The sequence below is a fragment of the Nomascus leucogenys genome, chromosome 11 (assembly GCF_006542625.1).
Source record: "Nomascus leucogenys isolate Asia chromosome 11, Asia_NLE_v1, whole genome shotgun sequence".
Lineage (NCBI taxonomy): Eukaryota > Metazoa > Chordata > Mammalia > Primates > Hylobatidae > Nomascus > Nomascus leucogenys.
In genome coordinates, this window is record NC_044391.1 from 33,080,838 (window position 1) to 33,098,464 (window position 17,627).

At 35.1% G+C, this 17,627-nt stretch overlaps 1 protein-coding gene across 1 annotated transcript in view; it reads right to left on the bottom strand.

The window, feature by feature from the left end:
* Window positions 1-17,627, bottom strand: part of THSD7A (thrombospondin type 1 domain containing 7A) — a 465,539-nt gene that overhangs the window by 243,014 nt on the left and 204,898 nt on the right. The window contains exon 2 of the mRNA XM_003252566.3: window positions 16,479-17,310. Within this exon, the coding sequence (XP_003252614.2) occupies window positions 16,479-17,310 (832 nt within the window). The remainder of the gene's footprint in view (window positions 1-16,478; window positions 17,311-17,627) is intronic.

Here is a 17,627-nt window from a genome sequence, read left to right on the forward strand (position 1 = left end):
AACATGTCTCTATCAGGTGCTGTTCATCTTTAACATAGAGGAAGGCTCTAGTTTGTTCTGGAATTTCCTTAGCATCTAGTCTACTTCTGTCAGATAAAAAGAGTAAGTTGGCAATGATAAACCATGGGGTTGACAAATGTGATCAATAACGTGATGAACTTTCTCAATAAAACTAGTTAAGTAATTAATAATTTTATTCTTACTTCACACCTTTCCTCCTCTACAAATGCCCTAAATTGTAATTTCCTTGAATGTTCAGCAGTTATTTTCTTTCATTGAAGTAAATTTGTCTCTTAATATTTTTAAAGCATTTTTTGTAAGTCTAAAGTATTTTCTCTAAATCTATCTTGCATTTAAAAACATTTCTAGAAAAATTTCACAAACACTTTAAAAAATTACTGATATACCTGTGGCATTGCAGTTACTGTTGTAGACAAATTTATTTAATTACATGTAGAAGTACTATCATTCATTTTTCACTAATGAAATAATAAATACAATGCCTGTGAGGGGATTACAAGCATAAAGACATAACTGAAATTCCAACTTTAAAAAGACATTATCAAAATGATCATTTCTAATAGAGATGACCAATGCAGAACAATGGGTATGGTTTCACAGGCTGTATTTTCTCGATACTGAATGACAACACCCTTCTCATCCTTTGGTAACCACCAATGGCTGAGCAGCTCCACACAGTCCTCTCAACAGAGACAGAGGAGGAAAGGGCATGGGAATCAGAAAGACAGTCTCAAGTAGTTCATGGTCTAGTTAACAAAATACTACACATGAATGATATGAAAAAACGCAGGCTTATTATCACAATCAAATTAATCTAGCACAACCGAAGCACTTCATTTGCCCCCAACAGAGTAGAACTAGCCTGTTTTCATTCAATCTGTACTTTTCCATCAGGCATTCTCAGTAAATGTCCCTGATAGACAATAAAATCTCACTATGGACTATTCAGCTCTATCCATAGCAACAATATAGGACAACTGCCCTCACTCCCAATTTATTCTCAGCTTCACTTGCTCCTCTGGCTCCTTTGGCTCTAGACTACCAGCCTCATAATGAAATGGGAGGTAAAATGAAGCTTTTCATAGATATGTCACCAGTGCACTCTTACCAAGAAACCTCACAAATCACATCAGGCAATGTTTTCTTTTCAGATTGATCTATTTCACAACACATTGCCTTGGTTGTTCAAATGCAGTTTCAGAAATCAAATTTGCAAGTCTAAAATTAAGATGACACAGCAGAGCACATGCATCATTCATGATGATTTCACAGTGTTTCCTAGTCTGATTTACAGTTGTCAAAATTAACCTTACATGACATAATCCATTATACATTTCACTCAATACTGCATTTCCCAATCATGACATTGTATCCCAATCATGACATATCATCAGTTTAAACTAGTTTCTATTGATTTTAATTTCTTTTAGTTACTTTCTACGTTTTGCTTTCTTTCTGGCAAGATATAAACTTTATATGACTTTTATGATGACACCCCTTTAATAACTATTTCTCCAGAATTTCCAACACAATCCTCATTTTCATATTTTATTTTTATATTGCCTATTTGGTTTACCTTACTTTTTTTCTCTGATTTATCTTTTTTATCATATAGAAAACCTCACATTATTCTGAACTAAGTCACAGAGTTTAGTCTTTATCATAGAGTTCCTGCAGACACAAATCCTTGGCACTTAAAGAAAGAAAAGCATAAACAAAGTATCTTCCTATCTACTGTTATTTTGAATGTTGTGTCTTACTAGTTAGGATATAAATTATTAATAATAAAGGATAAAAATAATTATAAAATTCTGCATCCATAAATTGTTTTGTGATGGAAACCAGTGATGCAGTAATTTTTTCTCCAAGGAAAGCTCTATGATTTATTTGAAGATCAAAATACTCAATGACCTTGGCTGTTGCAGATTTGTATCAGATTTGTTGAATATCACAAATCACACAAAACTAATTTTCAAATATGTTTGTCATAATGACCTGGCTTCTAAACAAGGACAGTTTTATTTTGTGCTTAGTAGGATGTATTAAAGATAACATCATATTAGTGATATTTGGATGCTTCCAGAATTTAAAGCAGTTTTTCTGGCTACTGTGAGTAGGAAAAGATTTTATAAGGTTAGTGGAAAGACATATTTATAGTAAAATGTATATATTTACAAGGTAGACATTTATCTTTTTAATATTGGCCTTGTCTTAACATTTTAAAGGTACATAGATCTAAAAAGGTGTTTATTTTAATTTTCCAAATTGTATATACATCATATATAGATTTTTCCTCATTATTCAGTATAACCCTGCCTTTTTTCAAAGAGATTTAAAGAACTTAAGAAGGCAAGAATTTTGTTCTTTTCTCTTTTGTTTTCAATTATCTTTACCATCTAATTATTTTAAAGCCATTATTTATTATTATTAATAAAATTCATGTTTTCCTCAGCCATTATCAATTTACATGGCAATTTTACATTCATGATTTTTTTGTATCTTTACAATAATCTTGACACATAAGTAAAGCAGGGATTTTATACCTACTTTAAAATTAAGAAATAAGTTGTGAAGTTCAGACTTAAATCCAGGCCATCTGAATCTGATGCTGGTGTTATGTCATATCAGTTGTGTAAAACTATTCTTCTAGTGTCAAATATGACTTAGTTTCTAAGCTCCCAGCAGATAGGTACACTACCTCTCCAGACTACCTAAAAGATCTATCTTAAACAGGACCACCAGGGTTTCACTTGCCTTATTCTCTCTTACTAACCTGGCTGAATATCTGAAATTGTCCCAGTCAATATTAATTTCTAAAATAACACAGTGAAGGGCCATGTATTAATGTCATGAATAGATTATATGAATTATTTTTTTAAATAGCCAGTAAGCATAGAGGAACAAAATAAAAGCCAAGTTAAGTTTTGACTAAATAAAATCTCCAAAATGTTATAACATAGGTATCCCTTAGAAAGGCTTTAGAGATATCTTTGTAGTTGTGGGAGAAAATAAAGGCAGAGAGTTGAAGGCTTAAATATTTTCCCATGAGGGGAGATGTTTACACTCAAAGAAAAAGTAATTCATGATTTTGTACCTGGTCAAAATTTATCCTTCAGTGCTTTATACTTACCTAAAATATTGCTAGATTCATGGACTATCTAAATTAGAAGGTAGCTATCATAGCAGGTCAGTGCTATTAGGACTCAGGAAAGAAACATTAAGCACCTGATAGATGATCACTAAATATTTGCTGAATAAATATACAGAAACAGATGATGAAGTCTTTGTAGGGAGAGAACATGAGATTCCTCAGTCCATGAGTCAGCTCACTCCTCTTCCCACTTAGGGCGGAACTAGGAAAAGCAAAGAAGTACCTAGGAACAAAATTTAAGAAGGCACTTGCATGACCCTGGGGGTGAGTGCCTCATTAAATTTTGTGTCTCAGTAGCATCTCTTGCGTCTTACCCTGTTCCCGCCCCCACTAATCCATATTATTCCCTGATTAGAAGTCCTCCTTCCTTATTCATCATCTAAAAGAAAAAATTGCCATGCCACACTCTCAGGGCAGACTTCCTGATTCATCATCTATTATAAAAGAAAAGAATGCTATGCCACACCCCATGGCTGACTTCCTCTTCTATTGCAGTCCAGGATTGGAGAAAGTAAATGAATGTGGGGGTGGGGGTGAGTAGAGTGAAGTAATTATTTAAAAATATCCTTTCTCACTCATCTCTCCCTCTTCAGCAGGGTCAAACCTGGAACACGTAGAGTTTGGCTAGCACATACAAGGATAAAAAGTGAAAACATGCGCTTGTAATCCCAGCACTTTGGGAGGCCGAGGCGGGCGGATCACGAGGTCAGGAGATCGAGACCACGGTGAAACCCCGTCTCTACTAAAAATACAAAAAAAATTAGCCGGGCATGGTGGCGGGCCCCTGTAGTCCCAGCTACTCGGAGAGGCTGAGGCAGGAGAATGGCGTGAACCCGGGAGGCGGAGCTTGCAGTGAGCCGAGATCGCGCCACTGCACTCCAGCCTGGGCGACAGAGCGAGATTCCGTCTCAAAAAAAAAAAAAAAAGTGAAAACATGTGTCTATGTTGAACAAGGAATAGAAGAAAACCTCAGTTGTTAGCATCATGAAAGGTTATAACAAACACAGCCTGGGATCAGCTTTAGTGTTCTGGCCACTTGAAATCATCTCAGAGTGTCCCTGACTGTCGTCTATTGAGGACGTGGGACTGCAAATAAAATGGCCAATTATTTGATACATATTATTTGAGAAAGATGAAATAACATAGAAACAAAATAGGGCAGGCAACTTCTTTTCCTTCTGTTTCTAGTATTTGCCAGCACTATCCAAATCATCCTAGCATTTTGCCATTTATTTATCAGAACTCCAAAGGTTGGAGGATGGTTACAGGCAGACATTGGAAGATACAATCAAACTCTTAAATGAAAACTGCCAATATTGAATTTCTTCTTGAGTTGATCCTGTATTGTCTATGTGGCCTCAATGTCTCCATTGCTGCTACTTTGATCCAGGGCTTCCTCACCTCATTCTTGGATTATAACCATGACCTTACTTGTGGCTGTCCAAACTCTAGAATTTGACCCCTCCAATCCATTCTGCATATCATTCCTGTTTATGAACATAATTTTGCCTCAGTTTACTGAAGAAAAGGCCAAATTTTTCTGCCTTACCATCAAGGTCATTGGGCTTCCTTTCAAACGTTATTTACTGCTCTTTTGCCACCTGCTCCTTTAATTCAAGTCATACCAGCATCTTGACTTCCCCTTACAGATAACCTGCTCATTCTACTTCTCAGATTTTTTTAAAATGAGGTTTGACTTGGAATGCTCAGTCTTTCCACCATACCCTACTTAGGTAAGTTCTATCCATTTTTGGGGAGGAACTGGTCAAATTCTACTGCCTTATCAAATTACTTTAATAAATATAGTTACAGTCTTTCAAAAACTTTAGTCATTTTTATGTAAGATTTATCCTTTCATCAATGATTTATTTTTTACCAAGTATGAACTCTACATTATGCAACCCATAAAAGATACAAAATCTCTGGGCCAACCCAGAATTATCATAATTTAAAGTAATTTTAGTTATTTATTTTTCTCTTGTCTTTCCTAAACAGAATTAAAGACATCAAAGTTAGGGATAAGGCTTTATAGAGAGTTGGAACTATGTAGTGACTACTATGTTCTCCTTCACCTATTTTGTATTTAATTTCATTATATGGGATCCTTGATAGATTAGAATGCCAGAGAAGTGTATTTTTGATAAAAGCATTTGAACACCGTTTTACAATTCAAAATGTATCAGTATATCATATATTGTATAAAATTCAAATGTATTCCAATTTTATACCATTGGAAATAATTTCTGAAAAATTCACATTTATTATTCCAGAGTTAGGATGTACATCTCTGTTTCAGTATCTGTCTCCATTCTTATCCATCTGTTAATGGGAATATACGTATATTCATATTTATGTAGGTTAGTGATCTGTTATATGTAGTCTTTTGAAATCTTAAAATGATTTTGTTGTTGTTATTGTTGCATAATCTCAACCTTAGTCATAATTAATTTTTATTTTTCAAAAACTTGCTTCATTTATTCCAGTATGTTACATTGTAAATACTTGTGTCAATATTCCAAGATGTTTACTGTACAATGGCTTCTTGTATTAAGCACAGCAGTATTTTGTCCACTTACAATTCAATTGCTATACTGGTAAAAACTACTCAAACAAATTTTTCATGATCTCATCTTTTATCTAATATCAGTGACCACATATTTGTACTAAGTAGAGAAGAAAGCATCTCTCAATGAAACTTTTGGGAAAAAGCTAGATAATCCCTTTATAATACAATGATATGAGATTTAAAAAAAATAAAGAATATAGCAAGGTGAAAGTGTGAGTTGAGGCCTAAAAAGAAGAAAATAAGATAAAACACATGGAATTACTAATATAATGTGTTAGCAGACTCTAAAAGAGTGAGCATATTCTTAATTAGGTTATACAAAACAATGCATTAATGATTTATTAAATTCCCTCTTTTATGGGAATTTGTATTTTCTTTTGAAAGCATTTCCTCCTATTTAAAATTATTCTTGTTTGAGTCAGAGAGAAACTCAATACTACCCACATCAAGCCAGTAGAATTCCAACAAATAAACGAAAACAATGGGCAAGATCACAGTCGCTGCCAAGGAAATGCAAGGTCACTGCCCCGATCAGCAGCCTGGCTGTTTCCATAGGAAACTTGCTCTCACACTGTCTCAAGCAAGAGAGCTAAATAGAACGATTAAATGGGAGATATTACTAAAACTCCCAGGAAAAGTGATGAAAGTGACATAAACCTTATTTCAAGTTCATATGGAGGATGATTAGGCAGTGACATGTATTATCTGACTTAAGGTTAGTCCCTTCCCCAAATCCATCAAAGGTTTAAAATACTACCTAGGACCCTCTTTTTATTTAATTTTATTTAATTTTCCTCACTTAAAACAAAAATAACCAACAGTGCATTCCTAAGAGGGTAGGTATTATGTTAGGTGTTCTTACAACACAAAATAATAAAAATAATAGTAATTATGCAATAATAATAAAAGGAGCAGAAAGAAATCTTTGCAGGTGATGAATATGTTTATGACCTTGATCATTTCATCAAGGTCATATTCCCAAACCCCTTGAGTTGTATACCTTTAATATGTACAACTTTTCATATATCAAGCATACCCCAATAATGTGATTTTAAAAATACTCCTGAAAAGTAAAAGGAGAGGTGAAGACATCCTGTCCATGATGAGATAATCATATGTTGGGATAGAAAAAGTGACCCTGGTGGTCACTTTAATATTTTCGAATTTGTTAGAAGTTTACAGGTAGACATTGACAATTTTAGCCCTTAATTTGCCATCACTGACACCAACTAATTGATAGTGATGAGCTTCGTGGCTTCAAGATATAAAAACAGGAGTGACTGACATAAGTAAGGATGCTTATAAATGGACAAAAGATGACACTAAATTTAAAAATTCTCAGAGACTATTGGAGTACATTTATGATATTAATAATGGTATGTTTTCTCATTTATACAGAAAATATAGCAACAGCAATTATTTAGTGTTAACCAGGAATAATAATATTGAAATAATATTCTCAATGTTGTATCCTAAATGGAATCAGTATAAATGTATATTATCTTAATTGAATAAAACATATCTTTTGAGGATATTCTTTTACATGTTCTGGTTATTTTTTTTTCATGAGCTTAGAAGGCTCCATTTTCTCATTGGCTTCAGTTGAATTCCTGTTAGTTACTAAAAGACTCAGGTTTTAAAACTGAAAGATTCTCTTAAATTTTAATACTGTAACAAACATTTACTGGGAGCTGATTATGTTCTAGGCATTGTCTTAGCCTAATGTAGGCAATTAAGGTTGACGTTGCATCTTTCTTAGATGGGTTGATAGGTGCAGCAAACCACCATGGCACATGTATACCTGTGTAACAAACCTGCACGCTCTGCACATGTAGCCCAGAACTTAAAGTAAAATTTAAAAAAATTAAATAAAAATCATATTTACTTAAAAAAAACAAAGTTTATCTAGTCATTCACCTATTGTTATTACATAGATTATAAATGCATACATATAAATATATATGTGTTGGTATATAGCCTTACATAATATACATGCATATAAATATATACAGACAAAATGTATACATGTAAATATATATGTGTTGGTATATAGCCTTACATAATATAACACAAATTTCCTGAGAAAACCTTCAATATTTAACAATTTTTCATGAAATCTTGGACCTGACATAATATAAATGCAAAGTACCTTTTTAAGGAACGAAATTAAGTTGAGGAAAAGAGGAGAAGTAAATAGAAACAAATTTGGATAATAACAGGTGAACAGATCAGAATGGGAGATGTACATAAACTGAAGCATAAGTTTGAAGATAAAGATGTCATAGTTAATGAGGGATGTTCAATGGGAATTTAACAAAATAGAAGCCAAGTTATTTTTGAATTATAATTTTGGCCAGACCAGCTGTCTTGGGTCTCAATGCTGTTTCAGTGAAGAATATATTCTGACTATCTAGTTGCTCTATCATTTTGAAATAAATATAAATATCTTTGGTAGGGGTAAGAAAAGGAGTAACTGATTGGAAAAAGAGAGTTTATTTTTTATATAAGAAATAAAATACTGTATATAAAATAAGCTAAAATCACTCTCATTAATAATGTGCCTCCTCATGAATAATTTGCCTTACAATCCTAGCTAAAGATAACATAAAGCCATAGTGATTAGCAAAATATTATTTCCTTATTTATTTATGTTAAAGTTTTAATTATTGTGATTTTAAAATGTATGCAATATACTTTTATAATAGCAAATGTATATAACTTACAAATAAATAAACATATATTGGGGTATGTTAAAAACCCTGTTATTAATAAATGTGGAAATGTTTAGACCTGCAGGATATAAAGTCTAAACATTTAAACTTGACCTCCAAGATCTTTATAGGTTTCCAAGACCTTTGTAGGTTTTCTCCATTTCTCTTCTAGGCTAGTTCCTCTTCCCTTTGTAATCTAACCTCCAGAGGTGAAACAACCTACAGAAACGGTATTTTTCCACGAGGAACCATTACTGCTGCAATTCTCAGTGCCTTTGCTCTTTTTGTTCCCATATTCTTTGGCCATCTCCATCCTAGACCTGGTGCATGCCTTCTAATCCTTAACTCTAGCAGCATTTTCTCTAGGAGGCCATTCTTGATCCTGCCAACCTCCTTCCAGGAAGAATTCATTATCTCTGTTATTATCTGCATGCACTTTCTCTCTCTCTGTAGACAAAATATAGTAGCTCTAATATTTTATTGTTTCTTTTGTGACATTCTTTCTATAATAAAATATAGATCCTTGAGTTTATGATCTTTGTTTTGTCTTTTTGTCTGCATATTCTAGTGCCCAGAATGTCTTGATGCCTTTAGCTTTGTTGAATGAAAAGTTAAATAAGTAAATAAATGCATAATAAATTAATTAGTTGATGAGTAAACTAACAACGACATAGAAGCAGTTCTCTGGTTCTGACACTGTGCTCTAACATAGCTATTATTTATCAGTCAGGGCCAACAGAAAACAGAATTAAACTCACATGGGTTAATTCAGAAAAGTTCATAAAAGAATTATTAACAAAATTGTAGGCATCGAGAGCGGTACCGCATCTTGCGGCTATTAACTATAGGAAGATTATTACCCTATGGCAATAAAGGAATCAAGGGAAAGGATTTTACTAGAATCTGAGGTAGACCTAGAGCTGGGGAGAGGACTGCTGGCAGAGGCAGGAGACTTTGCTAGAGAAATTCAGCCAGGAACAGACAGGAATAGTCCCTCTTCCCACCATCTGATATACTGCTGCTTTCTCCCACTGGTAGAATCCAGTGAGAAAGAAGGCTCAGAAGCCTATGAATACACTGCTCAGAGGTCAGCATCCGGACACACGAGCTGGATGGGCAAGGGGTGATAGTGGACCTCTAAGGTCAAACATAATATACTGCCTGGTCAGCTCGACATTTTGAGAAAACTAAAATGTCCTTTTTAGCCATCTACCGTCTACCAAAGAATATGGGCATACTGACTCTGTTTAGTCGGGTGTGGCCAACAGGCAGCCGAGGCAAGCTTTTGAGACGTGATGATGAGTATCTGGCGGGCAACTCGACGCTTTGGATATAACAGAAAGTTTTAAGATCTAAAAGCCTGCTATTTAGAAGTAGTAATTTTATAAATGGATTCTGAACAACCTAAAAGGAGTGTTACTTTAAATAGTGGGCAATTTTCTCCTTTCTCTTTGGTAAGGTTAGGATTAGATTTGCAATTTTACTGATTCACAAAGTCGTAGCATGGGGATGGGCCCTCAGGAACCATATAGCTCATCAACTGAGTGATAACCTTGCAGTTACTCCCCATGACTGCAGAGAGCTGCCTTAGTCTATAGGCACTGCATAGAAATTCACCCTGATGTTTCAATATGAACTGATTTGTAGGCCATGTTGAAAATTAATTAACTCTCTGCCAAGGAAGATATATAGGATTTAACATCTGCAGTTTTAGGTATGGTGTTTGTTCGGGGTTCATTAGAATCACAAAAGTTGAAAGGCTTTTGGAGATTTATTTTTAGGCTCTCTCCATCTCTCCCTCATCACTGCCTATCCCAGAAAACACGTATGGTTTACAGATGAGAAAGCTGGGTCCCAGAAAGTGTAAATGACTTGTTCAATACTCTGTAGCCATGAGTGCATAGGTTTACTACTCTTATTTATTATTTATTTATCCTAATTATCCATTACTTAAATTCCATTCTTGTTGATTCAGCCAGCTTCACAACTGTTATAAAGCAAATGCTTTATATTCAAGTTTGATATCACCATTCTGGAAAGCAATCCTAAAACAGAAGGTTGGAGTAATTAACAACTAGTATTCTAAGGTAAAGTGAGAACCAGGCAAAAAGAGATAAGCTGTGTTGAGAAAAAATACAATTTTCTGCTCAACAGTTTTAAATTTGAAGATGAGAGGGGATGCCAGAAAGTCTGGGCTTGGAAAACAAAAATCAGAAATCCACTTTAAGAAGTATTACTCATTTCTATTTGAAATGCTAAGGCTGAATTTATATAAAGACTTAAAAGGAAAAATGAATTTGGTAACAGAAATGAGATAAAAATGCTCCAAGATGTTAGTATTTCTAGAGGTTATTATATCATTCACCCCTTCATGTTTTACGCAGTTATGTTTATCCCATGTATTTTTGCCTGAAGTATCTGCTTTATGGAGTTATCTAGAAGCTGGATAGTTCTACTTTTCTTGGCTTAGCCAACAGAAATCTGTTTTAAATCCTAAATCTGTCTTATTCCCTCAGGAATTCACTGGGCTGAATTTCCCACACTTTTTGGAAATGCTTCTCCTGGAATTATAATTACCATTAATTGTCTTTGTCAGACAATTTGACAAAACAAGGTAGGTTCAAATGGAAGATATTTTCAAAAGTAGGCACTACATCCATTAAATGTTTCTAGTATTTAGAGCAGATTTCATCCTTGTTCCTTGCTCTTCAATACGCAGATTTGGTTCTTCGTTTGAGGAGAAGGTGAGCTGGGCCAGGTAGAGCATTCCAGAGGTGAGGATGCAATGGCAATCACAGGCTATGCTTGTTGCAGTCTGGAGATGGCTGCCTCCTCTCCCTACTCCTCCTCCATTCCACCTTTGACAGCTTACCTCAGCCAGAAAACCAGAAAATAACATTTCTGCTTAATTTCTCCAACAGCTACACTTCTGTGATTCTGGGGTGGGGAACTGGCTCTTAAGGGACCTTCCCCAGATTCCCTGTCTTGCCCTTCCCCCGACCAGATTGGGATAATCCAATAAAAAGAGCCTTGGATAAACCTTCATGGATTGTGCTACCGGGTGCTTTAGAGGAGTCTCTTTCATGCTTCAGGTTCTAGCTTCCTCGGTCTCTGAGGCACAGATTTATCATACAGACACTTCGTTTTTTCAGTTTTCCATTTTCCTTTTTTTTTTTTTAAAAAAAACTGTAGATTATTTCCTTGATTGGGGTTACTGGTTGATTTCAAGGCAGGGGAGTGGAGTAAAATTGCCTTTACTTCCTCATGTTTAATTCCAAATCACATACCTTATGTGGTAATAACTGCATGATTTTCTCTATGTCAAAAGAAAACAATTATAACAAATTTAAATATGTTAATATGTTTTATCTGCAATTCTGGAATTTGGCAACACTTCCTTCCACAAGTTGGAATAAATATTCCCATGAGCTGAGCAGAGGAGGTGGATTTTATAAATAGCAAAGGGCTGAGGAAAACAAAACGTGGATTGGTCATTTCAAAGTTACTTTTCTGTAAAGGTTACAGCAGAAAACAAAAACAAAAACAAAGTCCTTATCATGTCTACTAGGATTGACCTGTTTGGGGATTTGGCTATTATCTCTCTCCTGATTTCTCAGAAGGCAGATAAATAACTTATTTTCAGCTTGGTGACTGGAACTTTTGCATAAGCAATACCATTTTGGTTTAGTCTGTTGGGCCTGGTGCAGGAGAAGGAGGCTCAATCCTGACCAATGGCCTCCTATAAATTTTATTTAACACTCATAAGAGTTCGTACAGCAGGCTGAGACTTCTATCCTTAGAAAGGCCTGCTTGGAGGGTTTGCCCTTGGCTGGGATCTGGGAACTTAATTGGTAAACAGTTCTTTACATTGATATAAAATTTTCTGTAAATTATAAGAGTGGCTGTGCCTAATCTGTTTGTATAAATATAATTTATTATATTACTTGTTATCGTTATTACCATAGAGTATAATGCACTTAATTATCTTGTGAAGTTAGCCTTTCCTCTCTCTTTATTTTTCAGTATTTTCCTGTCTAATACATCTATTTTTCCCTTGTAAATTTCACAGTAGCAATGTACAGTTGGTATGTTTACTAAATATTCTAGACAAGCACAACTACATCCTTTTCTATTTTTCCAAGTCTAGCGTTAAGTGCAGAACTTTAATAGTTAAGTTTATTTACAGATTTGTTTTAAGTTTTCCTTTTGCAGATGAGATATTTTAATCTTTTTCCCCATTATAATACTTAATTTTTTAAGCATCTAGGGAATATATTGATTTTTGGATATTATCTTTGTGTACATCAACCTCATTGATTTTTTTATTGTTTATAATATATTTTCAATTGATTAGCTAGAGTATTCCAGAATTATCATAACGTCTGAGGGAAAAGGTCTTATTTTTGCCACTTGCTTTCCAATTTTCATTTCCTTCTCTTTTCAGGTACATTGACTGGTACTTAGAATGAAAAGGTCTTATCATTACAGATAATGTGCTGTCCTGTCTTATTTTTTACTTTAAAGAGAATGCTTCTAATGTTTCACAATTGAGCACCGTCCCAGCTTTCAGTCTGATGTCTCGTCGCCTATCTCTCTCCATAAAAGTTGATCTATATTATTTCTCCCATTAGGTCATTATTTCAACTTCTTCTTGCAGAATATTAGTCTTGTACAATTTCGATGTGTGAATCAAGGTCTTCTTTTAATTTCAAGAAAGTCTTATCCTTGTATTTTGTTGTGTTTTCTGTTTTAATTTTTCTGGTTCTATCTTCAGGAACATCAATGTTTCATATAGTAATGTCCTTTGTTTGCATATCCATTATCTCTTTTAAAAATTAGTTTATTTGATGTTCTCAAACTCTTCTCTATGTCATTGGCTCTTTTTACCACCAAATATTTTTCCATTTTTTATTGCTTCTAATGTTAATTGCATTTCTGTTCTTAATTTAAAATTCTGAATTGCATTTCTCTTCTTATTTTATAATTCTCTTCCATTTCTTTTTCGAGCTCTAACAGATCACTTTTAAACTCATTCTGTTTTTAAATTCTTTCTGTTTTGGATTCAGAAAACCGTATTTCCTTTAACGTCTTTGGTTTCCTGGAGAAACACTTGGTATACTTTCACACCAACTCTTGGTCCTGCTAAGATTTCACCCAGCCTGGCTGGAAGTCACTGGTTTACAGGGAAGCTTCCTGTGTCCTAGTATATTTGTAGTGATTTAGAATTCTCTTCCACTAGTTGTCAAAACTTTAATCCCTCAGTCTGTCAAACTGATAGCCTTTTGTTGGCAATAATGGCATAGCGGGCTTCCTGCCTATTACGCTATTCTGATTTTAAGCAGAACTCAAGTATGCTTCAGCAGCCCTTTTCACTGACACAGACCATGTCATACTAAGGAAGTGTCATTGGCTTGTCCCCTCAGAAAGCTCAGGCTGCTGTTAGAGATTCTGAGTGTTCATGAAAGCTGGTAACACATAATGCCCTTCTAAGTATCCTCCCTAAGTTATATCTAATTTTACCACATTAGCCAAATTTCTGTATCAATTGTGGTTTGGGACTGTAACCGTTTCCTGCTGTCATAAAAGAATAGAGTTTCATTTGTGTTTTTCATTCTTATTGATTTTGGTCTATTGGAAAGTGGAAAGCAGGGCAGATCTATCATCGTTAACTTAAACATTTGAGCAGTAATTCTAAAATTATTTTTGTCTATGATCTGCTTCCCCAGATTGTTGGTTTTATTTAGTTAAACTTAAGCAGTTACTATAATATAATTTTTAGCCATATTAAATTATTTTTATTCTCCTACATGATAAAATTGTTTCTGGATTTAATAGAAGCTAAAACATTTTAAATTTGATCACTAAGTTCTTGATTTGTGGCCCTGTGCTTTGGTGATGTCATTGATTCACCCTTCACTTTATTGGCTTCACTGATATCATGGTATAATATCTGAGCAAAACTAGGTCAAAATACCTGATTTTTGTCTCTTCTTCTCTTGGACTTTCTTGATCACACATGATAATTCCTATATAATAGAAATATTCACAGCCAATTTATTTAACATAAAGTTTAACCTATACTGTAATAAGTGAGAAAATATATGCAATTATCAATTTATTGGAAGTTATATGGTATTTCTAATGGGATACAAGTTCTTGACAAATAAGCTCTGCAGTTTTAAATATGTTTGTTTAATTCAAACAACTGGATGAGAATATTAGGCTCTATGCAATGGTAGCTACTATCCTAATTACACTTTTAATTGAGTAGTCAACATTAAATTAAATGTCTACAGCATGCTAACTCAGTGATAGCAGGAAACAACTCAACTTGCTTTGGAGACTCACTCAATTATTTGATGTAAGCCAAGTAACTAATATAACTGTAATATACTTCAGGAAAAGAGATAAGAAAATCACCAGAATAAGGATAGTCAGAAAAGACCAAAATAGGAATTGAGTTGAAAATATACATGATACAGAATCAGAGGTACACACACACACACACACACACACACACACACACACATTTAAGGAGTTGTAGGAAACCTGGAGAATGAAGGCAGAACAAACAGCCTTCATTCAAGGCCACAGGACCAGAACTAGAATGGAAAAAGGGCAAATTACTGTACAGCTGAAATAAAATGCAATTGTATCAATACAAAGAGGGGAGAGAGTAGCAAAAATTCCAAAAAACAGTAACCAGAACTCTATGATGAGAGAAGGTTATTGTCTTAGACAGACCAATCAATTTTTGTTTATCTAATTAAACTATATCCTTTTTCAAAAATACTTTAAGCCAGATTTCAAAATCTATGCATAGCAAAATCAGTAGACAAGAATAGATTGAAAAAAAAAATCGGGTGAGAAAAAAAATAAAGTTAAATAAAGCTTAAGATATGTTAATAAACAACATGCATGCCCCACAGTCCTATTTAGGTTCTTAACAGAAGAAGTTAACATGCAAATGTGGTCTGTTACAAGATTTCCAGAGGCCATAAGAAAAACAATCCAGCTGTTCACCAGAAGCACAGAGGTCGAAACTTCAGGGAAATTTATCTTATATGTTTTTTAATCAAGAGGATAGACTGTGTGATAGAGTTGATGACACTTTCCATGCCATTTCTATAGTAAATCTGATATACAATTCTTACTGATGTTACTATATTTTTTTCAGTTCAATCCAAATCATAACTGCATAAATATTTCTGAAGAAGCAATTATGCAAATATCCAGATAAGCCACTCCCAGATGGTCTGGTTTATCCAAGAGCAAAATTTAAAATACCCAGAGAACATCATGTCTTTCAGATAATCCTCAATGAAAATTATTTTCACAATAAGTAAATCATACATGAGATAGTTTTTCATAATATAGTCATTATGTACCCAAAGATAATTTGTTAAATAATTTCTGTCTAGAAAATGAAGCTAATTAGTTACATGTTTCCTGAATGAGGCTACTCATGATTCAATACCCTCTACTTACCTTATTTTTGGCTGGTTGCTGTTTCCTTCTCTGGAGGGAGTTATTCCATTATATACAATGTGCAAGAAAATTATTCTTAGGTATAGCTCCCCGGGTTGTTGTTTACAGCAGATTTTGTTTATAGGGTAATTCTGAAAATGCTGTCTTGGAGAGATTACAACTATGCCTTTTTCTATTAACTCACTGAAATAAGTATCTGAAATTAAAATCCGAGTATTTCAGCCCCTAGGCAATTTTTTTTTCTATTATAGGGAAACAACACAGTCTACACATAGAGAATAAGCAGTATATTTTCATGAAGAATCGCTCATGCTGCAGACTTTGAAAGGAAAATCAAAATAACTCAAGTAATACAGGGTCTAAATGTGGGCACAATAGAACAACACTGAGAAACACAAGCTCAGAAGCCTTAAATTTGGGGGTAGCTCATCCTAGGTTGTGCCCCTATGTAATCCAGAAGTTATTAGATAGCACGGGATGTCTTAGGTACTCATGATCTTGACAGACGGGCCTGTGTAGTTAACAGTAATTAAAATGTTACCTTAAATCAGCAGCTTTCCCCGTCTTGTTAATGCACATAACCTCTCTGGTCTGATATCCAATCTGGATGTCCCAATATTTGTTCTCTTGTCTGTTCTGTCTGTTTCTGTTTCTCTTTTTCTTAATAAGTTCACGGGCTTCTGGATCCTTTACTCCTTTGCTGCGGTCCTTTTCCCGTTCTTTATTCTTCCCGCGCCTCCTTGCTTGTCTTACTTGTCGGGAGTGGGGCATTGAGCAGGTGCTCCAGGGCCCCACATGCAGGCTGTGCATGAGCTCGTCGGCCTCGCATGGACTGGATTGGCACACCTGGAACTCCGTCAGGTTTGGACAGCCAGAGCCTCCGAACTGCGGGGGCGCCACCACACGACGCGTCCGGTGCTGGAGCCCGCTGCCGCAGGTCTTGGAGCATTCGGACCAGGCAGAAAACTCAGACACAATGCAATCTTGCTGGCAAGGAATGAGGCAAGCCTGCTCCAGGAGGGGCTTGGGCTCAAAGTACTCACAGATGATATCCTCCGCGGGAATATCTTTGTCTTTCTGGATGCACGCTATCTCCCTCACCTGAATACCTTCTTCCCCCTTAATGCACTCCAGAGGTTTCTCTAGGCTTTTTGAAATCACAGGCTGACACTGATTCCAAGGTCCCAGTCTCCAGTCGTACAACTCTTTGTGCCAATCGCAAACTTTGAAACAATTCTGCTGGTTATTGGGTCTGTCGGCCTGCTTACAGTTAGTATGCAGTGTAGTCCATCCCTCCACATGAGCACACCACACAGCCCTCGTTTGGATGCCTCCTGGACCACATTCATCTCCCATACATCGGCCCCATGGACCTACAAAAATTATAACACAAAAATTAGCAGTGCTACTAGAAGAAAACTACAAGTTACTGCACATTCCAGAAAGACCTTTCAAGACCTAGTACATTAACTTCCCTGAGGTGTTAACGAAGTAGGTCTCTGGACACGACTGTTGGAAAGTAATGATCCTCACTAAGTATTTTTGCAAAAGGGGAACTGTGTCACAGAGTCTATATAAGGTAACTTCTCGGACAATTTCATTTTGGGTCCTTTAGGGATTACTAAAAGTTTGGTTTTGTTCATTTCCTTTGTTTTAGGTAGTTAGAAATCCTTGCTGATAAAGGACATCA